At 52.0% G+C, this 27362-nt stretch overlaps 1 protein-coding gene across 1 annotated transcript in view; it reads left to right on the forward strand.

The window, feature by feature from the left end:
* The window catches only part of LOC144602551 (ras/Rap GTPase-activating protein SynGAP-like), a 115155-nt gene extending 90937 nt beyond the window's left edge, over positions 1 to 24218 (forward strand). Inside the window, 2 exon segments of the mRNA XM_078415680.1 lie at positions 8897 to 9649; positions 24082 to 24218. Coding sequence (XP_078271806.1) covers positions 8897 to 9097 — 201 coding nt within the window. The 3' untranslated portion in view covers positions 9098 to 9649; positions 24082 to 24218.
* Positions 24219 to 27362: the final 3144 nt, after the last annotated feature.

The raw sequence follows: 27362 nt of genomic DNA on the forward strand, positions 1-27362 counted from the left end.
GGATGTTTTCAAGAGAGAGTCGGATTTAGCTCTCAGGGCTAGCGGAGTCATATCATATCATATCATATATATACAGCCGGAAACAGGCCTTTTCGGCCCTCCAAGTCCGTGCCGCCCAGCGATCCCCGTACATTAACACCATCCTACACCCACTAGGGACAATTTTTTTTTTTTACATTTACTCAGCCAATTAACCTACATACCTGTACGTCTTTGGAGTGTGGGAGGAAACCGAAGATCTCGGAGAAAACCCACGCAGGTCACGGGGAGAACGTACAAACTCCTTACAGTGCAGCACCCGTAGTCAGGATCGAACCTGAGTCTCCGGCGCTGTAAAGCAGCAACTCTACCGCTGCGCTACCGTGCCGTCAGGGGGTATGGGGAGAAAGCAGGAACGGGGGTACTGATTGTGGATGATCAGCCATGATCATTGGTGCTGGCTCGAAGGTGGTAATTCGATCAGAAGTGGGGGGATAAAGTGAGCCAACCATAGCTGCCGGAGGAGGTAGTTGAGGCAGGGACTATCCCAACGTTTAAGAAGCAGTTGGACAGGTGCATGGACAGGACCAAGCGCGGGCAGGTGGGACACGTGTGGCTGGGACATGTGGGCACGTTGGGCCGAAGGGCCTGTTTCCACACTGTACCGCTCTGTATGACTCTATGTCCAAAGGCAACATTGGAAGAACAGGGATGAGACAGCAGCAGCTTGGAAATGACTACAGAGTCAGAGAGGGGCAAAGGCTGTGGAGGACTTCGAACACGACGGTGAGATTTGTAGTTGATTGGGTGCAGGTTAGGATGATTCTCAGTCTGATTCCTGCTTTGCGCTGTTTCATTAACAGCTGCGAGCGGCATTTGCCACGGCAAGTGCTTGAAGGATCAGGATTAAGTGTGTTGTCTCCCGGTATCTCTTCCGTCTCTCCTCCCTGCGTTGATTGTTTCAGTGCTAACGTGGCTGTGGAGACAAAATAGGGGTTGCCAACCGTCCCGTATTAGCCGGGACACCCGGTATTTTGGGCTAAATTGATTTGTCCCGTATGGGACCGCCCTGGTGGTCCGGACACTGTAGGCCCGGAGGCTGTAGGCCCGGACGCTGTAGGCCCGGACACTGTAGGCCCGGACGCTGTAGGCCCGGACACTGTAGGCCCGGACAGTGTAGGCCCGGACACTGTAGGCCCGGACAGTGTAGGTCCGGACAGTGTAATAGAAAAAAAACTGCAGATGCTGGTTAAAATCTATGTTAAATCTATGGTTAAAATCTATGTAGGTCCGGACAGTGTAGGCCCGGACAGTGTAGGCCCAGACCCTATAGGCCCAGACGCTGTAGGCCCGGACACTGTAGGCCCAGACACTGTAGGCCCGGTCGCTGTAGGCCCGGGCACTATAGGCCCGGACGCTGTAGGCCCGGTCGCTGTAGGCCCAGACGCTATAGGCCCGGACGCTGTAGGTCCGGACAGTGTAGTAGGAAAAAAAACTGCAGATGCTGGTTGAAATCTATGTCTACCTTCCGGACAGTGTAGGGCCCGGACAGCGTAGGCCCAGACAGTGTAGGCCCGGAGGCCCGGGCGCCGCCTGACGGAAGTTGCGTAGCAACCTGCCTCCCGGCCCGGGCGGCCGCCATCGGTGGAGCGGGAGCACGTGGCCGCTGGCTGGGTGAGGTCACGTGGGGGCGCGGGGTGGTGACGTCACCTCTTGTCCCTTGTTTGGGAGTGAGATAGTTGGCAACCGCGAAGACAAAACGACGTTGCCTATTCGACTGGTATGTTTGCAGTGCTCTGCGAGATACCTATGTGGGGATTTGGAGGAACAGGGAGCAGAGCTGCATGTAAAATGGCGTTGCACTGCGGCCATCTTGTGCGGGTACCTGCCTTGCTCCCTGTGGCACGGCTCGGTGCCCGAGGCTGGTGAGATTACCTCAGTCTCTGCTCTCGTTCCTCTGTTCCCCACGGCACCTTCCCACTGTCCAGCAACTCCACACTCTGACATTTTGTCAGCGTACTCGAGACTCCAGTCTGTTCCGTGGCTGAATCTCAGACGCCCCACGCAGCAAAACCAGCAACATCCTGGGGCCGCCTGCTCCAGCATTTGGCTGAGAAAGCAAGCCCAAATCAGCGTAGGTTCACCAGGTTAATCCCCGGGATGGCAGGACTGTCACGTGAGGAAAGGTTGGGAAAGGCTGGGCTTGTATTCGCTGGAGTTTAAAAGGATGAGAGGGGATCTTATAGAGACGTATTAAATTATAAAAAGGACTGGACAAGCCAGATGCAGGAAAAATGTTCCCAATGTTGGGGGAGTCCAGAACCAGGGGCCACACACACAGTCTTAGAATAAAGGGGAGGCCATTTAAAACTGAGGTGAGACAAAAACGTTTTTCACCCAGAGAGTTGTGAATTTGTGGGATTCTCTGCCACAGAGGGCAGTGGAGGCCGATTCACTGGATGGATTTAAGAGAGAGTTAGGTAGAGCTCTAGGGGCTAGCGGAATCAAGGGATATGGGGGGAAGGCAGGCACGGGTTACTGATTGTGGACGATCAGCCACGATCACAATGAATGGCGGTGTTGGCTCGAAGGGCCGAGTGGTCTCCTCCTGCACCTGTTTTCTATGTTTCTATGTTTCAAATCTACCTAAAGATAGACGCAGAGTGCAAGACGCAAAACGCTGGAGTAACTCAGCGGGTCAGGCAGCATTTCGGGGGAGAAGGGAGATTCACAACTCTCTGACTGAAAAAGTTTTTCCTCATCTCCGTTCTAAATAGCCTACCCCTTATTCTTAAACTGTGTGGCCCCTGGTTCTGGACTCCCCCAACATTGGGAACATGTTTCCTGCCTCTAACGTGTCCACCCCCTTAATAATCTTGTACGTTTCGATAAGATCCCCTCTCATCCTTCTAAATTCCAGTGTATACAAGCCTAGTCGCTCCAGTCTTTCAACATATGACAGTCCCGCCATTCCGAGAATTAACCTAGTAAACCTACGCCCTCAATAGCAAGAATACCCTTCCTCAAATTTGGAGACCAAAACTGCACACAGTACTCCAGGTGCGGTCTCACTAGGGCCCTGTACAACTGGCGGTGCGTACAGGCTCGAAGGGCCGAATGGCCTACTCCTGCACCTATTGTCTATTGTCTATTGAATGGGTGACGTTTCGGGCTGAGACCCTTCATCAGACTGATGTCAGGGGAGGGGGCGAGACAAAGATAGGATGTAGTGGGGGACAGGAATGCCCATATTCACGGTGGTGATTGGGGTGTACATGTAAACAGCCTCCATAGAGTAAGGATACCTTGAAAGCACACCTCAACGAGTTAAACCGCAGCAGAATAGATTTGGAAGGAAATTGGAGGATGCAAGGAGGACATTTGTCGGACACAAGGGCGATTTGGAAAGGAACATCTGCAAAACTCATGGGATTTGGACGGAACTTAAAGCCCAACCTCGCCACACATTTCACTTCCTTGCCAAGTAATCCGCTCTGTTACTATCTCACGTCATGGCCGCTTTTGAGATCACGCCCATCTTTTCCTCACCTCCCCCGCCGCCTCATCTTGACGTCAGGTCACAGGTCACGGGTTGTTCCTCCAGCACTTCCTCTCTTCTTTTGCTAAAAAATGATCAGCAGCTGGACAAGCCAGGTGCAGCCATGATCGCATTGAATGGCGGTGCTGGCTCGAAGGGCTGAATGGCCTACTCCTGCACCTATTGTCTATTGTCTATTGTTCCCAATGTTGGGGGAGTCCAGAACCAGGGGCCACGCACACAGTCTAATAATAAAGGGGAGGCCATTTAAAACTGAGGTGAGACAAAAACGTTTTTCACCCAGAGAGTTGTGAATGTGTGGAATTCTCTGCCACAGAGGGCAGTGGAGGCCGATTCACTGGATGGATTTAAAAGAGAGAGCTAGATAGAGCTCTAGGGGCTAGCGGAATCAAGGGATATGGGGAGAAGGCAGGCACGGGTTACTGATTGTGGATGATCAGCCGTGATCGCAATGAATGGCGGTGCGTACAGGCTCGAAGGGCCGAATGGGCTCAGCATGTGTGAAGAGAGAAACGGTTAATGGGTCAAGGGTCCTGAACGCAGCTGGACAACTCATAAGGTGATAGGAGCAGAATTAGTTTAGAAGGATGAGGGGGGACCTGATTGAAACGTACTGAATAGTGAGCGGCCTGGATAGAGTGGATGTGGAGAGGATGTTCCCACTAGTGGGAGAGTCTAGGACCAGAGGGCACAGCCTCAGAATTAAAGGACGTTCCTTTAGGAAGGAGATGAGGAGGAATTTCTTTAGTCAGGGGGTGGTGAATCTGTGGGATTCTTTGCCACAGACGGCTGTGGAGGCCACAAGTCAGTGGATATTTTTATGGCAGAGATAGATAGATTCTTGCTTAGTGCGGGTGTCAGGGGTCATGGGGAGAAGGCAGGAGAATGGGGTTGGGAGGGAGAGAGAGATTAGCCATGATTGAACTTGATGGGCCAATAAACCTTCAAACCTGCACGTCTTTGGAGTGCGGGAGGAAACCGAAGATCTCGGAGAAAACCCACGCAGGTCACGGGGGGAACGTACAAACTCCGTACAGACGGCGCCCGTAGTCGGGATGGAACACGGGTCTCCGGCGCTGTGAGGCAGCAACTCTTGGTGTTAAGTGACCATTTGCAAATTGAATGTCAGTAACTCCAGTGTGAATTATTTTTGAACTATAGCAATGTTCGCACAGTCAAAATGCGTGACTGGGGATTGGAGCAGTGGTGAGACTTGTTACAACTCAGATGACCTAAGGGGTTGTAACCAATGCATTATTCATCAGAATTGCCCTTTCAATATATTTTATTGTCCCGTGTACCGAGGTACAGTGAACAGCTTTTGTTGCGTGCTAACAGGTCAGCGGAGAGACAACGCACGATTACAATCGAGCAGTCCACAGTGTTCAGATACATGGTAAAGGGAATAACGTTCAGCGCAAGGTAAAGCCGGCAAAGTCCGATCAAGGATAGTCCGAGGGTCTCCAATGAGGTGGATAGTAGTCCAGCACTGCTCTCTGGTTGTGGTGGGATGGTTCAGTTGCCTGATAACAGCCGAGAAGAAACTGTCCCTGAATCTGGAGGTGTGCGATCTGGGATGGCGGGACTTACATATGTGGAAAGACTGGATAGACTGGGCTTGTACTCGCTGGAATTTAGAAGACTGAGGGGGGATCTTATAGAAACATATAAAATTCTTAAGGGGTTGGAGAGGCTAGATGCGGGAAGATTGCTCCCGATGTTGGGGGAGTCCAGAACCAGGGGTCACAGCTTAAGGATAAGGGGGACGTCTTTTAGGACCGAGATGAGAAAACATTTCTTCGCACAGAGAGTGGTGAGTCTGTGGAATTCTCTGCCACAGAGGGTAGTTGAGGCCGGTTCATTGGCTATATTTAAGAGGGAGTTAGATGTGGCCCTTGTGGCTAAAGGGATCAGGGGGTTATGGAGAGAAGGCAGGTATGGGATACTGAGCTGGATGATCAGCCATGATCATATTGAATGGTGGTGCGTACAGGCTCGAGGGGCCGAATGGCCTACTCCTGCACCTATTTTCTATGTTTCTATGATTTCATCGGCGTGGGTAGAATTTAAAGATGCAGTTGGAGTTGAACGGAGGGCACGTTAGATTTGGAGATACAGCGGGGAAACAGGCCCTTCGGCCCACCGGGTCCGCGCCGCCCAGCGATCCCCGCACACTAACACTATCCTACACACACACACACACACACACTGGGGGACAATTTACACTGTACTGAATCCAATCAACCTGCAAACCTGTGTGTCTTTAGAGGGTGGGAGGAAACCAGAGCGTGCAAACTCCGTACAAACAGCGCCCGTGGTCAGGGTCGAACCCGAGTCTCCGGCGCTGTAGGGAGGAAGATGGTAGTTCAGGACTGCTCTCTGGTTGTTGGTAGGATGGTTCAGTTGCCTGATAACAGCTGGGAAGAATCTGTCCCTGAATCTGAAGGGTTTGCCAAGACTTCTCCCCCAATCTGGCGAAATTGCTTGACTTTCTGTAAAGACCCACACTCTCACGTCAGAAGCAAGCCTCCCTCCAAGCTGAAAGGCTGCCCACCTCTGTACGTGCTCCCAAGTGCACTTGCAGTCGGAAAGGGTCTCGACCCAAAAAACGTCACCCATTCCTTCTCTCCAGAGATGCTGCCTGACCCGCTGAGTTACTCCAGCATGTCGTGTCTTATGGTTTTAGATTTTTAGATACAGCGCAGAAACAGGCCCTTCGGCCCACCGGGTCCGCGCCGCCCAGCGATCCCCGCGCACTAACACTATCCTACACCCACTTAGGGACAATGTTTACATTTACCCAGCCAAGTAACCTGCAAACCTGCACGTCTTTGGAGTGTGGGAGGAAACCGGAGATCTCGGAGAAAACCCACGCAGGTCACGGGGAGAACGTACAAACTCCGTACAGACGGCACCCGTAGTCGGGATGGAACCCGGATCTCCGGCGCTGCATTCGCTGTAAGGCGGCAACTCTAGCGCCGTGTTGGTGAGGTGAGGGGGGGCAGAGATGGCGAAGAATCCCACAGATTCACCGCCCTCTGACTAAAGAAATTTCTCCTCATCTCCTTCCTGAAAGAACGTCCTTTAATTCTGAGGCTGTGCCCTCTGGTCCCAGACTCTCCCACCAGTGGAAACATCCTCTCCTCATTCACTCTATCCAGGCCGCTCACTGTTTCATTGAGGTTTCTTCCCCCCCCCCCCCCCCCCCGTCGTCGTCCTGAACTCCTAAAGCCCTCGAGTGGTGATGAAGAAAGGGGAGAGGAATCGGTGGTGTGTGAAGATAATTGTGAGTTGTACGGAGTTTGTACGTTCTCCCCGTGACCTGCGGGTGTGGGTTTCCCTCCGAGATCTCCGGTTTCCTCCCACACTCCAAAGACGTGCGGGTTTGTAGGTTAGTTATATTGGTGTAAAGGTAAATTGTCCCTAGTGGGTGTGGGATGGTGTCAGTGCGCGGGGATCGCTGGTCGGCGCGGACGCGGTGGGCCGAAGGGCCTGTTTGCGTGCTGTATCTCTAAACCAAACCGAACCAATGGTTGAATCGCCACCGATTGCTTGTTGTACACCCCACACCGACCCCTTGTTCAACCGACAGTAAATCTCCCATGAACACGTGCCTTGTGAAGGAAGGGAACTGCAGACGCTGGTTTAAACCATAAGACACAATATGCTGGAGTAACTCAGCGGACGAGGATGTTGTGTGCACTTGTCGGGGGGGACGAGACGCCCCCCCTCAGATGCCGCCTGGCCCAGCCGGTTATTCCCGATGCTTTTGACTCGGGATATGCGAGAGAACGACCGCACCTCGGGAAGAGAAGAGGGGCCTTGGCGGAAAATGGTCTGGCGGGTTTAGGCCGGGCTTTACACTCTGTGCCCCTGGCAGCTGATGGGTTGTAGTTCCCTTGGCGTGGAGTGCCAGCCATGCCGAGCAGTGAAAGCGTGCAGGTGGGGGGGGGGGGGGGGGGGGGGGGGGGGCAGCAGATGGCATTGTGGGTGCAATCACCGCCAGGCCTCCTCACTGCCTTTGCAACCATTTTGTGACGTCGCGAGTCCAATGTCGAAACGACACCTTGAACTGGCATGTTTGATGATTTTGCTTTCACTGAGTAACCAACACTGCCTCTTTCACTTGTTGCTCTAGCTGTGTACATCCTGGTGCGTGTCAGCGTGAGGCGTGTGCGTTAGTGTGTGCGTGTGTGTGTTGTGTGTCAGTGTGCTGTGAGCGTGTGTGTGTGTTAGTGAGCGTGAGTGTGTGAGCCTATGGTGTGTTATTGTGTGCGTGTGTGGTGTGTTAGCGAGTGTGTGGTGTGTTAGCCTGTGTTAGGTGTGTTAGACTGTGTGTGTGTGAGCGTGTGGTATTAGTGAGCATGCATGTGAGTGTGTGTGAGCGTGTGGTGTGTTAGTGTGTGAGCTTGCGCGTGAGCTGTGGGTGTGTTAGTGAGCATGCGTGTGAGTGTTGTGAGCATGTGGTGTGTTAGTGAGCATCCGTATGTGTGTGTGAAGCGTGTGGGTGTGTTAGTGAGTGTGTGAGCATGTGGTGTGTTAGTGAGCATGCGTGTGAGAGTGTGTGTGAGCATGTGGTGTGTTAGTGAGCATCCGTATGTGTGTGAGTGTGTGGTGTGTTAGTGAGTGTGTGTGAGCGTGTGGGTGTGTTAGTGTGTGTGAGTGTGTGGTGTGTTAGTGAGAGCGTGAGTGTGAGCATGTGGTGTGTTAGTGAGCATGCATGTGAGTGTTTGTGAGCGTGTGGTGTGTTAGTGAGCGTGAGTGTGTGTGAGCGTGTGGCGTGTTAGTGAGTGTGTGTGTGAGGTGTGTGGTGTGTTAGTGAGCGTGAGTGTGTGTGTGAGTGTGTGGTGTGTTAGTGAGTGTGTGTGCGTGTGAGCGTGTGGTGTGTTAGTGAGCGTGAGTGTGTGTGGTGAGTGTGTGGTGTGTTAGTGAGTGTGTGTGCGTGTGAGCGTGTGGGTGTGTTAGTGAGTGTGTGAGCGTGTGGTGTGTTAGTGAGTGTGTGGGTGTGTTAGTGAGTGTGTGTGTTACTGAGTGTGAGCGTGTGTGTGGTGTGTTAGTGAGTGTGAGTGAGCGTGTGTGTGTTAGTGAGCGTGCTCCCATGATGCAACCATGAAAGTTATGCCAATCTGAAGAGTGCTAATCTTATTGGGACGACGTGTGTAAATATCTCTCTTTCTCTTCCTCCTTTCCTGTTCTCTCCTTTTCGTTCTTTCACGCCCTCCTCCCCTTTTTTGTTTTTGTTTGTTGTTTTTGTTTCCCCCCCCCCCCCCCCCCCCCCCCCCCCCCCCCCCCCCCCCCCCTCCCCAAACACCCTGCTCCCTGCACGCAATTCAAAAAACCAACCCTCCTCTCTGGAAGTCAATGGAGCATTCCTTCAAAAGGAGCCAAAATGGCTTCCCGCCGCCCTCCTTAGCTCAGGCCCCACGTCCCCACCAGGCCAAGTTCTTCCCGTCCAACCGCATCGAGGCCAAGTTCCACGGGGAGCCCAGGCGCGTGCACAGACACGGCCGCCATTTTGAGTTCAACGTGGAAGGGGCAGGGGGTCAACAGCTGGTCTGACTGCGCTGGCCCACCATGGCACCATGGGGCCTAGCAAGGGTGTCCTCGTCACCGCCACGCACCCGTACCCTGTGTTGTGAAAATAATTGGGTTAGGGGTTAATGGGGAGGGGGGGGGGGGGGGGGTGAGGGGTGGGGGAGGGGGGAAGGTGAATGGGGAGCAGGAACGGGTGGGCAAACAGGGTATTAAACTGAACAGTTTGAAAACAAAATTATAAATAGATATATATATATTTATACATAAATTGAATTGGGGCCTGTGTGTTCAAATTTTCCCCCCCCCCCCCCCCCCCACTCCCCCTCCCCTCAGAAGCCGGTAAGTGGGACAACACTTGTGGTTTAACCAGTCCGGGAGAGAGGGGAAAGAATGCTCCGTTTACACGCTAGAAGTGGGGGGGGGGGGGGACGGACAGGGGAGGTGGTCTCGCCATGCCAGCCTCGCTCTCCGGCACAGGAGGAGGGGGCCCCAGAGAAACCTTTGTCTGCCGCGCTGCCTCAGCCTGCCTGCCTGCCTGCCTATACCTCCGACTATTGAGGGGCACCGAAACACAAGGTACGCAAATGAGAAAGGGGGGGGGGGGGGGGGGGGAAACTCCCTTTTAAGCTGCAGTATCCTCTCACCCTGGAAGGCTGTGGAGATGTGAGAGGAGTTCCAATTTCCACTTGAGTTCCCGTTGCACAGAGGGGGGGGGGGGGGGGGTGGGGGGAGATCCCGTCTCTCGCCCCTTCTCGGCGAAGGTAGAAGAACCGGGCGATCTCAAAATGGCGGCCGCTCCTCGACGGCGGTCGGCCTCAAAATGGCGGCCGCTCCTCGACGGCGGTCGGCCTCAAAATGGCGGCCGCTCCTCGACGGCGGTCGGCCTCAAATTGGCGGTTGGCCTCAAAATGGCGGCCGCTCCTCGACGGCGGTCGGCCTCAAAATGGCGGCCGCTCCTCGACGGCGGTTGGCCTCAAATTGGCGGTTGGCCTCAAAATGGCGGCCGCTCCTCGACGGCGGTCGGCCTCAAAATGGCGGCCGCACCCTCGACGGCGGTTGGCCTCAAATTGGCGGTTGGCCTCAAAATGGCGGCCGCACCCTCGACGGCGGTCGGCCTCAAAATGGCGGCCGCACCCTCGACGGCGGTTGGCCTCAAATTGGCGGGCTGTTCCCGGGGGTGGGGGGGGGGGGGGGGAGGGAACATAACTGCAGAAATTGGACCTTGTTTCACATCTCCACAGGCCAGCTGTTTTCAGAGTTGTCAGAAATCAAATCTACACAACATCTTCGCGTGCGAATGTTCTAATGGACCTCTTGCAACTTTGCCTTTTCTCCACACCTCTAAAACAATGAATGGCGAAGGTTTTATTGTTGAGAAGCACTGGGGGGGGGGGGGGGGGGGGGGGGGTGGTTTGGGGTTTTTTAAAAACAAAATTCTGGTCCAGTGTCCTACCCTGGGACTTGGGAACGGTGAGGAGATAAGTTAAGGGGAATCTTTTCCACGGAGCTCACAATATTGAGGTCGCCATCTTACTTGGTGCAGCCACTCACTCCACCGAGATCTTCTGAGACCCCCCCCTCTCTGGACTGATTGTCCAACATGAGCCTTGACACAAAGAAAAAAAAAGGTTTGTCGGCAGCAAAGTTCTTTTCAAACTTGTCTGAAAAGTCATTGTGAGACTGTGTGGCTTTTTATTTTGTGTTTGCCTCTGTGTGCGTGCGTGCGTGCGTGCGAGTTTCTGTGCTTGTGTTCATGCGTTCCACCCGATATCTTCCAGATAACCTTGCATCCTGCCATTTAGAAGTTCGCCAGACACTAGCTTTATCAGTTTACAATGCAGAACTTTCGAAACTTTGGCCCGTTGCTAAAAATTGGCCCCGGGTTTGCGATCCACAGCGGAGACACCCACAGGACAAGCCAACTCCCTTTTAGTGAGTCCAAACCAAAGATAATAGATAGACCACTCGACCCTAAAACTCGTAGTGCGTCACGGCGCCATTTTAGTAAGCAGAAACTTGCAGAAACATTTAAAAAGAAAAATAAACAAAAATCTGTGAATCGATAGATGAGATATATTCTGCATTTTAATGGTATCATCACACATACTGTTCCCCCAAAACACTGATTACACTGCGAGAGTCGAGTTTTGCCTACCAAAATGGCTCATTTTGCTTACTAAAGTGGCTCCTTTTGCTTACTAAAATGGCTCCTTTTGCTTACTAAAATTGGTGGACGGTACGCTCCTTTGCGTCCTCCACTTCAGTGTAGACGATTTAGACGGAGTGGTTCATCTTGCTCCTATAGTATCTCCGGTCCAAACCGACGCCGGCCTTTGCCCGACGTCGTTTAGACGGTGAGCGGGAGAAATGGTTACTTCTGGAGATCCCACGGGCCCACGCCACACCTCGAGATCATTGCTGCCCCAAAACGTCGCAGCCTCCAGGTCAGGCACATGGGATGCGTTGTCATCTCCTGTAGCATCAAAGAACCTTCAGGAGAACCAGGGTAGACACAGAATGCTAGAGTAACTCAACCGGTCAGGAGAGAAGGAATGGGTGACGTTTCCTCTTCCTCAGACTGAGCCAGGATTGAACTTGCGACTGGACTTCCCAATCCAGATCCTGGGTAGTTTGTGTTCACCTTTCCAACCCCAGAAATATCGCCAACCTTTTCCAAACTTGAGTCTTGCCTTTTTTTTTCTTTTTTTTTACCTCGTTTCGCGATGTTCTGGGGAAAATAAAACCGGAGCAACTTTACCGCCCAGGCCAGGTGAAATCTGGAATGGTTCCCCGTGCAGGACGTTCTAGGTTAGGCCCTTGTTTTTTGTTCTGACGCTAAGAGAGGGAATAATCTCTGGTTTTCAATCCGAGCTAACCAAGTACATGGCGACCCTTTCAGCGTAGGCCCGACTGGAGTTTTTAATTGTGTGCGGGGTTGTGGGGGGGGGGGGTGGAGAGATTATCCATCAGAGGCGTTGTTCTTCATCCATCTCAATCTTCCAATCAGGCTTCCACCTCAATCCCCCATCGGCATGATGGAGTCCCAGGTGCCTCCATCTTCCCCGCCCTTTGTTCCCTTTGACCTTTGGAGATCTGGAGAGGCAAGAGGTCTTATTTGACAGCGGAGGGGCGGGTTAACTCAAAACCAAATAAAATGTCAACCAATACAACAGAGCATTAACATCAACCGCCATTGTATCCTGTTAGGTTGAAAGATTCTCGACAAAGTGTGTCCAAGATGTTGTGTTGAAGCTGAATTTCTGTCTGTATTGCATGTGTGTCAGCTATCAAATCCATTGCCCACCTGCTGTGCTGCCCGCCTTCAGTTTTCCTTTTGCCTAAAAAATATCTATGGTTTTGTACTGTGCTGTGATACCTATGAACTCTTACTGTATGACCAGTGGAAGATTTGCATCTTGCCATTCATTCTATCTTGCCTGTGCACCATTTGCTTGTAGGCGTAACTTGGTTCAGGGTACATTCAGTTCTCAGCCAGTGTGGTGAAACTCAAGAGGATTTATCAACAAAAAAAACATTTACCAGCGTTGAGCTGCCTCTGAGATACTTTTCTTTTAGGTTGCAGCGCGGAAACAGGCCCTTCGGCCCACCGGGTCCGCGCCGACCAGCGAATCCCCGCACGCTAACGCTACCCCACGCACACTAGGGACAATTTGCACCAAAGCCAATTAGCCGACAAACCTGCACGTCTTTGGAGTGCGGAAGATCTCGGACAAACGTACAAACTCCGCACAGACAGCACCCGTGGTCGGGATCGAACCCGGGTCTCCGGCGCTGTAAGCGCTGTCAGGCCGCAACTCTGCCGCTGCGCCACCGTGACCGCCCTTCGTGTTAAGTGATCATTTGCAGATTGAACGTTAGTAACTCCAGTATAAATTATTTTTCAACCATACCAATGTTCTCACAGTCAAACTGTATGACTGGGGACTTATTGTTTGACCTCCCTACTCTTTAGTGGACTTCTAGTTAAAGTAATGAGACTACATAACGCCGCAAAAACAGTTGAATGTCCTTAACAAAACCCCCAAGATTTCAACTGCTGCAAATGCCTTAATGTCCCAGTTCAATATTCCCCTTCTCATGTGAAAGGATTGGGCAATATTTGTTGAGCTTTTTGACTCTAGTTCCTTCAGATTCACAAGTTGACAGGAGTCGGCTAAATGGACCAGCAATCCCATTTGGTCGCGGCCCCACAATTACCTGAACCTAACTGGACCACTGGAGAAGTTTGGTGGAGTAGACAGTAGACAATAGGTGCAGGAGGAGGCCATTCGGCCCTTCGAGCCTGTACGCACCGCCATTCAATGTGATCATGGCTGATCATTCTCAATCAGTACCCCGTTCCTGCCCTCTCCCCATACCCCCTGACTCCGCTATCCTTAAGAGCTCTATCCAGCTCTCTCTTGAATGTATTCAGAGAATTGGCCTCCACTGCCTTCTGAGGCAGAGAATTCCACAGATTCACAACTCTCTGACTGAAAAAGTTTTTCCTCATCTCCGTTCTAAATGGCCTACCCTTTATTCTTAAACTGTGTGTGGCCCCTGGTTCTGGACTCCCCCAACATCGGGAACGTGTTTCCCGCCTCTAGCGTGTCCAACCCTTAATAATCGTATACGTTTCGATAAGATCCCCTCTCATCCTTCTAAAGTCCAGTGTATTCCAGTGATCTGCACGTAATAACTTGCAGATGAATTCGAGACAGGTGGCCAGCTATAAAGTACCCCGCTGGGCACGGTGGCGCAGCGGTAGAGTTGCTGCCTCACAGCGCCAGAGACCCGGGTTCCATCCCGACTGCGGGCGCTGTCTGTACGGAGTTTGCACGCTCTCCCCGTGACCCGGGTGGGTTTTCTCCGGGTGCTCCGGTTGCCTCCCACGCTCCGAAGACGTGCGGGTTAATTGGCTTCGGCAAAATTGTAAATTGTTCCCCTAGTGTGCGTGCGTAGCGTCGTGCTGGCGCGATCGCTGGTCGGCCCGGACTCGGTGGGCCGATGGGCCTGTTTCCTACACCTCAGTACCTCGAAAGCCTAAGATGGATTAAATGGGTGAGCTTTGGAGTTTCCTGATCGCGACCTTTTCAGTGTCCTTAAAGACAACCTGGCTGTGAACTGATGTATTCCCCCCCACCGCCGGTGAAAATGTTGGCCATTGTAAGCAAATATTGGAACGCGATGGATGTGATCCCATGCCCATTCTGTGCATTGCGCTCTCCATCACTGCTCCATTTGGCATCGGCCGTGTATTTCTGGGTTCGAACGTTCCACCACCAGGTGTGGTCTCCTGCAGGCACAGGGCATTTCTCAAACGGTGGTGGAACTGACGTTCTCTCAAGCTGGTTTTTGGGAGTAACTCAGAGGCCCAGACGGCAAGGGCTAGATCACGAAGCCTTTGTTCTCTGTCGGCGCGGGCAAGATCGGTCCGGCCAGTGCACAACAACATCTCAAAATATTTCTGTTCTTCCGGCATCAGTTTTTTCATCGTGTGTTGTCTTCGTTTTTATTTGCCGCCCCGTCTTTTGTTGGCACCTGAGGATGTTCCTCGGGAAAAAAAAAGAAAGAATCATGTTCTGTTATCCGATGTGTAAGAGAGTGTATTTTGTACATCATTGTGGGAAGCACTGTTTCAGTGGAGCTAATTGTCTTTTGCTTTTCCTCCATCTTTGAAATGAGCAAAATTGGTCAAAGATATCTAAGGACTGCCTTTTGATTCCATCCTTCCTACTCTGCCTTTCTGCATTGGTTTCGGCTCATCGGTACTTTATTAGCTAGCCACCGTAAAACCCAACCAGTGCCTGTTGGCAGATTAAACTCCATGATCATCAGTCCACTAAAGTCCACTATAGCTGGGTGGCACAGCGGTAGAGTTGGTGCCTCACAGCGCCGGAGACCCGGGTCCCATCCCGACTGCGGGTGCTGTCTGTACGGAGTTTGTACGTTCTCCCCGTGACCTGCGTGGGTTTTCTCCGAGAACGCCGGTTTCCTCCCGCACTCCAAAGACGTGCGTGTTTGTAGGTCAATTGGCTTGGATATAAACGTGCAATTGTCCTTAGTGTGTTGGATAGACAATAGACAATAGGTGCAGGAGGAGGACATTCGGCCCTTCGAGCCAGCACCGCCATTCAATGTGATCATGGCTGATCATTCTCGATCAGTACCCCGTTCCTGCCTTCTCCCCATACCCCCTCACTCGCCCCCCTGACATCAGTCTGAAGAAGGGTCTCGACCTGAAACGTCACCCATTCCTTCTCTCCCGAGATGCTGCCTGACCTGCTGAGTTACTCCAGCATTTTGTGAATAAATACCTTCGATTTGTACCAGCATCTGCAGTTATTTTCTTATACCCCCTGTCTCCGCTATCCTTAAGAGCTCTATCCAGCTCTCTCTTGAATGTATTCAGAGAATTGGCCTCCACTGCCTTCTGAGGCAGAGAATTCCACAGATTCACAACTCTCTGACTTAAAAAGTTTTTCCTCATCTCAGTTCTAAATGGCCTACCCCTTATTCTTAAACTGTGGCCCCTGGTTCTGGACTCCCCCAACATTGGGAACATGTTTCCTGCCTCTTAACGTGTCCAACCCCTTAATAATCTTATACGTTTCGATAAGATCCCCTCTCGTCCTTCTAAATTCCAGTGTATACAAGCCTAGTCGCCCCAGTCTTTCAACATATGACTGTCCCGCCATTCCGGGAATTAACCTAGTAAACCTACGCTGCACGCCCTCAATAGCAAGAATATCCTTCCTCAAATTTGGAGACCAAAACTGCACACAGTACTCCAGGTGCGGTCTCACTAGGGCCCTGTACGACTGCAGAAGGACCTCTTTGCTCCTATACTCAACTCCTCTTGTTATGAAGGTCAACATTCCATTGGCTTTCTTCACTGCCTGCTGTACCTGCATGCTTCCTTTCAGTGACTTTCAACAGTCAAGCCCTCCAATGCTAAGGCAAATAACCAGTTTCAGTTTCACTTTGAAGGGGCCACTGACAGAAGGTTGTGGTTCAGAGATGGTGCTTTGCTTTCCCATCATAGATACACAGATAAAAACTCAGAGCCCCATCTGTAGATTTCCATTCACAAGTAACAAGCATGTACATATACAATTTTATTTTAGTTTAGTTTAGAGATGCAGCGCGGAAACAGGCCCTTCGGCCCACCGAGTCCGCGCCGCCCAGCGATCCCCGCACACTGACACTATCCTACAGGTAGCGTAAGAAAATAACTGCAGATGCTGGTACAAATCGAAGGTATTTATTCACAAAATGCTGGAGTAACTCAGCGGGTCAGGCAGCATCTCGGGAGAGAAGGAATGGGCGACCTTTCGGGTCGAGTCTGAAGAAGGGCCTCGACCCGAAACGTCACCCATTCCTTCTCTCCTGAGATGCTGCCCGACCCACTGAGTTACTCCAGCGCTCTGTGAATAAACACTATCCTACACACACACACACACACCAGGGACAATTTTTACAATTTTACCAAGCCAATTAACCTGCCAACCCGCACGTCTTTGGAGTGTGGGAGGAAACCGGAGCACCCGGAGAAAACTCACGGGGAGAACGTACAAACTCCGTGCAGACAAGGACCCGTGGTCGGGATCGAACCCCAGGGGTCTCTGGTGCTGTAAGCGCTGTAAGGCAGCAATTCTACCGCTGCGCCACCGTGATTCACCTCACGGGGCATTGTTGTTGCCCTCACTATCAGTGCATCACTCGGGCAAGTCCAGCAATGGATCATGATAATAGACAATAGCCAATAGACAATAGGTGCAGGAGGAGGCCATTCAGCCCTTCGAGCCAGCACCGCCATTCAATGCGATCATGGCTGATCACTCTCAATCAGTACCCCGTTCCTGCCTTCTCCCCCATACCCCCTCACTCCGCTATCCTTAAGAGCTCTATCCAGCTCTCTCTTGAAAGCATCCAACGAACTGGCCTCCGCTGCCTTCTGAGGCAGAGAATTCCACACCTTCACCACTCTCTGACTGAAAAAGTTCTTCCTCATCTCCGTTCTAAATGGCCTACCCCTTATTCTTAAACTGTGGCCCCTTGTTCTGGACTCCCCCAACATTGGGAACATGTTTCCTGCCTCTAATGTGTCCAATCCCCTAATTATCTTATATGTTTCAATAAGATCCCCCTCATCCTTCTAAATTCCAGTGTATACAAGCCCAATCGCTCCAGCCTTTCAACATACGACAGTCCCGCCATTCCGGGAATTAACCTAGTGAACCTACGCTGCACGCCCTCCATAGCAAGAATATCCTTCCTCAAATTTGGAGACCAAAACTGCACACAGTACTCCAGGTGCGGTCTCACCAGGGCCCGGTACAACTGTAGAAGGACCTCTTTGCTCCTATACTCAACTCCTCTTGTTACGAAGGCCAACATTCCATTGGCTTTCTTCACTGCCTGCTGTACCTGCATGCTTCCTTTCATTGACTGATGCACTAGGACAACCAGATCTCGTTGAACTCCCCCTCCTCCTAACTTGACACCATTCAGATAATAATCTGCCTTTCTATTCTTACTTCCAAAGTGAATAACCTCACACTTGTCTTACATTAAACTGCATCTGCCATGTATCCGCCCACTCACACAACCTGTCCAAGTCACCCTGCAGCCTTATTGCATCTTCCTCACAATTCACACTACCCCCCAGCTTAGTATCATCTGCAAATTTGCTAAATCTCACACCTGTATGAGACAGCAGTGAGGAATGAGAAACTGCTCTCGGAACTCATTTTGCTCACCAAATGTTTTCAGATTCCAGCCTCGATTCCATCTGACTCCACCCCCCCAATCTCCACTTCACTGCGGATGCATTAAAGACTTGAGAGCTGCAGAATTAACTTCAAACGTTCACAGAAACATAGAAAATAGGCGTAGGAGGAGGCCATTCGGCCCTTATGGAGCCATTCAATATGATCAGGGCCGATCATCCAAAATCAGTACCCCTGACAATGGACAATAGGCGCAGGAGGAGGCCATTCGGCCCTTCGGAGCCATTCAATATGATCAGGGCCGATCATCCAAAATCAGTACCCCCTGACAATGGACAATAGGCGCAGGAGGAGGCCATTCGGCCCTTCAGAGCCATTCAATATGATCAGGGCCGATCATCCAAAATCAGTACCCCCTGACAATAGTCAACAGTCAATTTGTTTGTCACATGCACATAAATGTGCAGTGAAATGAAAAATTACCCGCAGTTCAACAATAAGACCAATAAGAATAAGCAATAGAAATATGCAATAACACATACAATCATAAACCAACACAAAACAAAAGAAACATCCATCACAGTGAGTCTCCTCCAGTCACCTCCTCACTGTGATGGAAGGCCCAGAATGTCTTTTTCTCTTTCCCCTGCCGTCTTCTCCCGCGGTCAGGCTGTTGGACAACAGGTGCAGGAGGAGGCCATTCGGCCCTTCGAGCCAGCACCGCCATTCAATGTGATCATGGCTGATCATTCTCAATCAGTACCCCGTTCCTGCCCTCTCCCCTTATCCCCTGATTCCGTTAGCCCCCAGAGCTAAATCTCACTCTCTCTTGAAAGCATCCAGTGAATTGGCCTCCACTGCCTTCTGTGGCAGAGAATTCCACAGATTCACAACTCTCTGGGTGAAAAAGTTTTTCCTCTTCTCAGTCCTAAATGGCCTACCCCTTATTCTTAAACTGTGTGACCCCCTGGCTCTGGACTCCCCAAACATCGGGAACATGTTTCCTGCATCTAGCCCGTCCAATCCCTTAACAAATTTTATATGTTTCTATAAGATCCCCTCTCATCCTTCTAAATTCTAGTGAATACAAGCCCGGTCGGTCCAATCTTTCATCATACGTCAGTATGATACATACATACAGACATACATACATACATACATACATACATACATGCATGCATACATAGATCCTTTGTCCCGCCCCCCTGACATCAGTCTGAAGAAGGGTCTCGACCCGAAACGTCACCCATTCCTTCTCTCCTGAGATGCTGCCTGACCCGCTGAGTTACTCCAGCATTTTGTGAATAAATACCTTCGATTTGTACCGGCATCTGTAGTTATTTTCTTACATACATACATCCCAGGAATTGACCTGGTGAACCTATGCTGCACTCCCTCAATAGCAAGAATGTCCTTCCTCACAAATTAGGAGACCAAAACTGCACGCAGTACTCCAGGTGCGGTCTCACCAGGGCCCTGTACAACTGCAGTAGGACTCCTAAACTCCTAAACTCAAATCCTCTCCCTATGAAGGCCAACATGCCACTAGCTTTCTTCACATCTCTGGGACTTTGATGTTTCCAGCCGCCCAGTTCACTGCACGCCACACAGCCACTTACGCGCAGTTATCAGGTGAGAATATGTCACAAAACTGGCTGCCATGTGCAAACTTTAACCCTTCAAATTGGCCCAGGAAGATGAGGGAGCTGTTTAAGCCAAGCCGGCTCGTGTCGATCTGTAGAAGATGGTGGCCCACAGCCAAGCACAGCCAAAAAGCCAAACCAACAGGCAGAGTGATGGGAGGGTGATGAGGAATGTGAGGTCCGAAGTGATAGGAGCAGAATTAGGCCATTCGGCCCATCAGGTCTACTCCGCCATTCAGACATGGCTGATCTATCTCTCTCTCCTGACCCCTTTCTCCTGCCTTCTCCCCACAACCCCTGACAATGGACAATAGGTGCAGGAGGAGGCCATTCGGCCCTTCGAGCCAGCCATTCAATGGCTGATCATTCTCAATCGGTACCCCGTTCCCCATACCCCCCGACTCTGCTATCCTTGAGAGCTGACACCCGCACTAATCAAGAATCTTATCTATCTCCGTCCACTGACCTGGTGAGTCTGTGGCAAAAAAATCCCGCAGATTCACAACCCTCCGACTAAAAACATTCCTCCTCGTCTCCTTGCTGAAGGGACGTCTGAGGCTACGACCTCTGGTCCTAGGCTTCTTCACAGGTAACGAGAGGCAGAGGCCCCCAAAAAGGAGGAGCGTGCATTTATCTTGCATTATACAATGTGCTTCGCTGATGCTTTGTCTGCATGACTTCCATTCCATCACGAGGTGAAGCTTTTCATTCCCTTTGCTGTGCCTTCTTGTTTTGTATTGTGGTCCAAGCTACGGTACCGTTATTGTTGCCGCCAAGGACAACGCTCCACTTAGAATCTACCTGCCAGCAAACTGAAGCGATCAGAGGTTTGCCATCGTGCTCAGGTGGCCCTGAGTGAAGGTTGAACCAAAATGGTGGCCCTGAGTGAAGGTTGAACCAAAATGGTGGCCCTGAGTGAAGGTTGAACCAAAATGGTGGCCCTGAGTGAAGGTTGAACCAAAATGGTGGCCCTGAGTGAAGGTTGAACCAAAATGGTGCCCCTGAGTGAAGGTTGAACCAAAATGGTGGTCCTGAGTGAAGGTTGAACCAAACAGGGTTGGTCAGCATTCAATCCCCGCCCTCTATCCTCCATTTTGTTCAAGGGGAAGGTCTGAAGCGGCCACCATTTTGACTTAACCAGTGGGCAAGTCACAGATGGGGGAGCTTTGGTGGCTGGGATCAGGCCCCTTCCATCCCATGGTGGAATTCTCCGCCACAGAAGGGCGGTGGAGGCCAATTCACTGGATGTTTTCAAGAGAGAGTTACATTTAGCTCTCAGGGCTAACGGAATCAAGGGATACGGGGAGAAAGCAGGAACGGGGCACTGATTGTGAATGATCAGCCGTGATCATATTGAACGGCGGTGCTGGCTCGAAGGGCTGAATGGCCTACCCCTGCACCTGTTTTCTATGTTTCTATGGCACGTTCAAACCAGCAGATTGATCATTTTAACCAGCCCAAAGAATGATTAAGAACTTTGGGGCGTGGGGTGACTGCATAGGGGGATACTGAGAGGCTGGGCGCATGGGTAGTTGAGCAGGAAGATGTTTTTTTGTTTGTTTTAGAGATACAGCGCGGAAACAGGCCCTTCGGCCCACCGAGTCCGCACCCACCAGCGATCCCCGCACACTAGCACACCCTAGGGACAATTTGCACTTATACCAAGCCAATTAACCTACAAACCTGCACGTCTTTGGAGTGTGGGAGGAAACCGAAGATCTCGGAGAACGTACAAACTCCGTACAGACAGCGCCCGTAGTCGGGATGGAACCCGGGTCTCCGGCGCTGTGAGGCGGCAACTCTACCGCCGCGCCACCATGACCGCCCCGAATGTTATTAGTGAAGATAGCCGACGTTATACCTAGTGTCGACTTTGTCCACAAAGTAGCCAGGGCTGGAAAACTGGTTAATCAAGGGGTCCCCCTGTAGCCAAGGTCCTGTCTATTAGAGGGGCCGGTGAGAGGGGAGGTCATGGGGTTTGTTGTTTGCAGCTTCCTAGACAGTCGGCAGCTGAAGGGATGAACCCCACCAGGTAACGTGCCAGGGTCTCGGCCCGAAACGTCACCTCTTCCTCTTTATAGCGTGACACGGCGCGGAAACAGGCCCTTCGACCCAACTTGCCCACACCGTCCAACAATGTCCCATCTACGCCAGTCCCACCTGCCCCACGTTTGGCCCACATCCCTCTAAACCCGTCCTATCCATGTACCTGTCTAACTGCTTCTTAAACGTTGGGATAGTCCCAGCCTCAACTGCCTCCTCCGGCAGCTCGTTCCACACACCCACCATCCTCTGTGTGGAAAAAGTTACCCCTCAGATTCCTATTAAATCTTTCCCCCTTCACCTTGAACCTGTGTCCTCGATTCCCCTACTCTGGGCAAGAGGCTCTGTGCGTCTCCCCGATCTATTCCTCTCATGATTTTGTACACCTCTACAAGGTCTCCCCTCATTCTCCTGCGCTCCAAGGAATAGAGACCCAGCCCGCTCAACCTCTCCCTGTAGCTCACACCCTCTAGTCCCGGCAACATCCTCGTAAATCTTCTCTGAACCCCTTTCCAGCTTGACGACATCTTTCCCTCTTAACATGGTTCCCACAACTCGAAGATTCTCATCCTCATCCTCCTGCGCTCCAAGGAGTAGAGTCCCAGCCTGCCCCGACCTCTCCCCGTAGCTCAGGCCCAACGTTTAGGAAACAGTTAGACGGGTACATGGATAGGGCGGGTGTGGAGGGATATGGGCCAAGCGCGGGCAGGAGGGACTGGCGTAGATGGGACACGTTGGGGCGGCGTGGGCAGGTTGGGCCGAAGGGCCTGTTTCCACGCTGTGCCACTCTACGGCTCGATGACAGTCTGCTGGTTTGTCGTGTGCGTGCAGTGGGATGAGACAGCAAAGGGGGATTGATGTTTGCATTTGACAGGAATGGGGTGGGGGTCTGAACAGTTGGAATTGGCACCCAAGCCACTTCATGCCCCACGGGTTTTCCGATTTCAGTTATTCAGGGCTTCAATGAAAACGCAAGGCCCTGGAGCTTGGGCCACCATGCAGGAGTGCACTGCACTGGGAGGTGAAAGCAAAGATGTTGTAGATTGTTGGTAGATTTGATTGCCGATGCTTTGAAATGTCCTCGTACCCTGGAACCGTGCCGCCAAAGTCCAGCCGCCAGCACACCACTTATTCCCACCCGTGTCCCGTTCATCCCCACAGACCTCCGACCAGGGAAGGAACTGCAGGTGCCGGATCCAAACCGAAGATAGGCGCACAGTGCCGGAGTAACTCAGCGGGACGGGCAGCATCCCCGGAGGGAAGGAACGGGTGAACGTTTCGGGCCGGGCCTGCAGAAGGGTCTCGACCCGAAACGTCGCCCATTCCTTCTCTCCACAGAGATGCTGCCCGACCCGCTGAGGTACTCCAGCATTTTGTGCCAATCTCCAATCAGGCTATCTATCTGACTCCTAATTAAATTTTATCTTTGCCATTGTCACCTTTTTTACATTTTTCCTTGCTCTGCATCCCCTTTGATCTCCCATTTTCACACCGTGCCCTTCCTTGTCTCCCTCTCCCCAGAATCTCAGTCTGAAGAAGGGTCTCGACCCGAAACGTCGCCCATTCCTTCTCTCCACAGAGATGCTGCCCGACCCGCTGAGTTACTCCGGCGTTTGCGCCTGCCCGTCTTCCGGCACGTTCTCTTGCTGAGCGAGCCGATGACTTATTAAATTCCCCACGTGGGTGCGCGTTAGACAATAGACAATAGGTGCAGGAGGAGGCCATTCGGCCCTTCGAGCCTGTACGCACCGCCATTCAATGTGATCATGGCTGATCATTCTCAATCACTACCCCGTTCCTGCCCTCTCCCCATACCCCCTGACTCCGCTATCCTTAAGAGCTCTGTCTAGCTCTCTCTTGAATGCATTCAGAGAATTGGCCTCCACTGCCCTCTGAGGCAGAGAATTCCACAGATTCACCACTCTCTGACTGAAAAAGTTTTTCCCTCATCTCCGTTCTAAATGGCCAACCCCTTATTCTTAAACTGTGTGACCCCCTGGTTCTGGACTTCCCCCAACATCGGGAACATGTTTCCTGCCTCCAACGTGTCCAACCCCTTAATAATCTTATACGTTTCGATAAGATCCCCTCTCATCCTTCTAAATTCCAGCGTATACAAGCCCAGTCGCTCCAGTCTTTCAACGTACGACAGTCCCGCCATCCCGGGAATTAACCTGGTGAACCTACGCCCTCAAGAGCAAGAATATCCTTCCTCAAATTTGGAGACCAAAACTGCACACAGTACTCCAGGTGAGGTCTCACCAGGGCCCTGTACAACTGCAGAAGGACCTCTTTGCTCCTATACTCAACTCCTCTTGTTATGAAGGCCAACATGCCATTGGCTTTCTTCACTGCCTGCTGTACCTGCATGCTTCCTTTCAGCGACTGATGCACTAGGACACCCAGATCTCATTGTTCCTAAATTTGGAGACCAAAACTGCACACGGTACTGGAGGTTGTGTCGAGGACTTTGGCCCGAGCGGTCCCAGGGTGCCGAGGGGTGACGCCAAGCCTTTGGCGACGGATGCTGCTGCTTTAACGTGGACCTCTCCCCTCTTTTCTTTTTCTGTTTGCACCTTGCCTTGTGCAGGAGAGGCAGCTCTCGAACGTGGGAGCCACCGACCCCCGGCTGACCGGCTCCACGACTCACGTGGCGGAGCGGCGCGGCGAGCTGCAGCTCGACGGCACGACGACGTCTCGCCCCGCCCCGCGCCTCCAGATCACGGAAAACGGCGAGTTCCGTGACGCCAGCAGCCACTGATGCCGGAGGGGAGAGGAAGGGGGCGAGGAGGAGGGGGCGGGGGGGGGGGGATAGGGAAGCAAAGTCCGTGCCAAAACTCTCCCCCCCCCCCCCCCACCTACCCACCACTTAACCCCGTCTCTCCCCTCCCCCCCCCCCCTCTGCGGAGACTTTTAACGATTGATAATTATTTTAACGATTAATAATTATTTTATATCCTGTCGTCATCCACGCACGTCCACTCCTGGCTCCGGAGCGGCCTTGGGGTCTCGATGCGCTTAACGAGCGGTATAATATTTTGTCGCACTTTTTTTACCTTGTGCCACGTCCAAAATGGCGGACTGTGTGTGTGTGTGTGTGTGAGAGAGAGAGAGAGAGAGAGAGAGAGAGAGAGAGAAAGAAAGAGGGGGGGAAAAAAAGGGAAAATGTGTAAGATATGAATATAAATAATATATATAAATAAATATAACAACATTGTACAGTTCATAAACTCTCTTCAAGTTCCGTGGAGCGCGGGGTTTGAGTCAACGTCTTCATTTACGCGGCTGTCCGTTTCAAACTCTCTAACGTGTCCGCTATCCTTAAGAGCTCTATCCAGCTCTCTCTTGAAAGCATCCAACGAACTGGCCTCCACTGCCTTCTGAGGCAGAGAATTCCACACCTTCACCACCCTCTGACTGAAAAAGTTCTTCCTCATCTCCGTTCTAAATGGCCGACCCCTTATTCTTAAACTGTGGCCCCTGGTTCTGGACTCCCCCAACATTGGGAACATGTTTCCTGCCTCTAACGTGTCCAACCCCTTAATAATCTTATACCTTTCGATAAGATCCCCTCTCATCCTTCTAAATTCCAGTGTATACAAGCCTGGTCGCTCCAGTCTTTCAACATACGACAGTCCCGCCATTCCGGGAATTAACCTGGTAAACCTACGCTGCACGCCCTCAATAGAAAGAATATCCCTCCTCAAATTTGGAGACCAAAACTGCACACAGTACTCCAGGTGCGGTCTCACCAGGGCCCGGTACAACTGCAGAAGGACCTCTTTGCTCCTATACTCAACTCCTCTTGTTATGTACTCCACACGCGTTTGGCACGACTTGTGCGGTCGATGCTTCCCCCCCACATGTTCCACACTCCCCCCCCCCAGCCTCACCAGGAAGGACGTCTGCGTTTTTATTTTTAGCTTGGAGTTTAGTTCAGTTTGGGTTGAGAGATGCAGCGTGGAAACAGGCCTCCCGCCCTCGGCCCACCGTGTCCGCGCCGAACGGCGGTCCCCGCGCACTGGCGGCCACGGTGGCGCAGCGGCAGAGTTGCCGCCTCACAGCGAATGCAGCGCCGGAGACCCGGGTTCCATCCCGACCGCGGGCGCTGCCTGTACGGAGTTTGTACGTTCTCCCCGTGACCCGCGTGGGTTTTCTCCGCGATCTTCGGTTTCCTCCCACACTCCAAAGACGTGCGGGTTTGTAGGTTAATTGGCTGGGCAAATGTGAAAATTGTCCCTGGTGTGTGTAGGATAGTGTTAGTGCGCGGGGATCGCTGGGCGGCGCGGACCCGGTGGGCCGAAGGGCCTGTTTCCGCGCTGTGTCTCTAAATCTTAACCTAAGCTAAATTAACGCTATCCCACACACACAAAGACTAGGGACAATTTACACACGTACACCAAGCCAATTGACCTACAAACCTGCACGTCTTTGGAGTGCGGGAGGAAACCGAAGATCTCGGAGAAAACCCACGCAGGCCACGGGGAGAACGTACAAACTCCGTACGGACAGCGCCCGTAGTCAGGATCGAACCCAGGTCTCCGGCGCTGCATTCGCTGTAAGGCGGCAACTCTACCGCTACGCCTGCCTCTGTCTACAACATAGAAACATAGATAATAGGTGCAGGAGGAGGCCATTCGGCCCTTCGAGCCTGTACGCACCGCCATTCAATATGATCATGGCTGATCATCCAACTCAGTATCCCGTACCTGCCTTCTCTCCATACCCCCTGATCCCTTTAGCCACAAGGGCCACATCTAACTCCCTCTTAAATATAGCCAATGAACTGGCCTCAACTACCCTCTGTGGCAGAGAATTCCACAGATTCACCACTCTCTGTGTGAAGAAATGTTTTCTCATCTCGGTCCTAAAAGACTTCCCCCTTATCCTTAAGCTGTGACCCCTTGTTCTGGACTTCCCCAACATCGGGAACAGTCTTCCTGCATCTAGCCTGTCCAACCCCTTAAGAATTTCAATAAGATCCCCCCTCAGTCTTCTAAATTCCAGCGAGTACAAGCCGAGTCTATCCAGTCTTTCTTCGTATGAAAGTCCTGCCATCCCAGGGATCAATCTGGTGAACCTTCTCTGTACTCCCTCTATGGCAAGAATGTCCTTCCTCAGATTCGGAAACAGTCATAGTCCATACGTTCCCACAGGGGGACTCCCAGCCGAAGCAGGCCGTGCCAGAGCCAGTCGTGGGGGTGAGGCGCCTTTTGTAACTCAATTCAATCTCACAATCCCCCCACGGAGAGAAAGTGCGAAAGAGAAACTTTAAAGCGCACCGCAGAGATCGGCCAAGGCGACCGCGACTTCACTGAAGAGCGGGAAATACAACATCCGATCACCGGGAACAATCTCGGGCGTTACATTTCATCTGCCACAAGGTAGGCACAAAACGGCGGAGTAACTCAGCGGGTCAGGCAGCATCTCCGGAGAGAAGGAACTGCTGATGTATCAGGCCGAGACCCGTCTTCTCTGCCCCCCCCCCCGTGTGCACGACCTCCCTTTGATGTGTTGTTTATTGTAGCAGGCACTTTCATCATTTTTCCTCCTTCCAAATGGTCTTGTAACAATTCTAAACCATTCCCCTCTGAAAGTCACAGATCAGTAAACACAGCGCGGTTACGGTCAAGCAGATGGACGCAAGGTGCTGGAGTAACTTCGCAGCATCGGGTGACGTTTCAATAGACAATAGGTGCAGGAGGAGGCCATTCAGCCCTTCGAGCCTGTACGCACCGCCATTCAATGCGATCATGGCTGATCACTCTCAATCAGTACCCCGTTCCTGCCTTCTCCCCATACCCCCTGACTCCGCTATCCTTAAGAGCTCTATCCAGCTCTCTCTTGAAAGCATCCAACGAACTGGCCTCC

Source organism: Rhinoraja longicauda, chromosome 19 (genome assembly GCF_053455715.1).
Source record: "Rhinoraja longicauda isolate Sanriku21f chromosome 19, sRhiLon1.1, whole genome shotgun sequence".
NCBI lineage: Eukaryota > Metazoa > Chordata > Chondrichthyes > Rajiformes > Arhynchobatidae > Rhinoraja > Rhinoraja longicauda.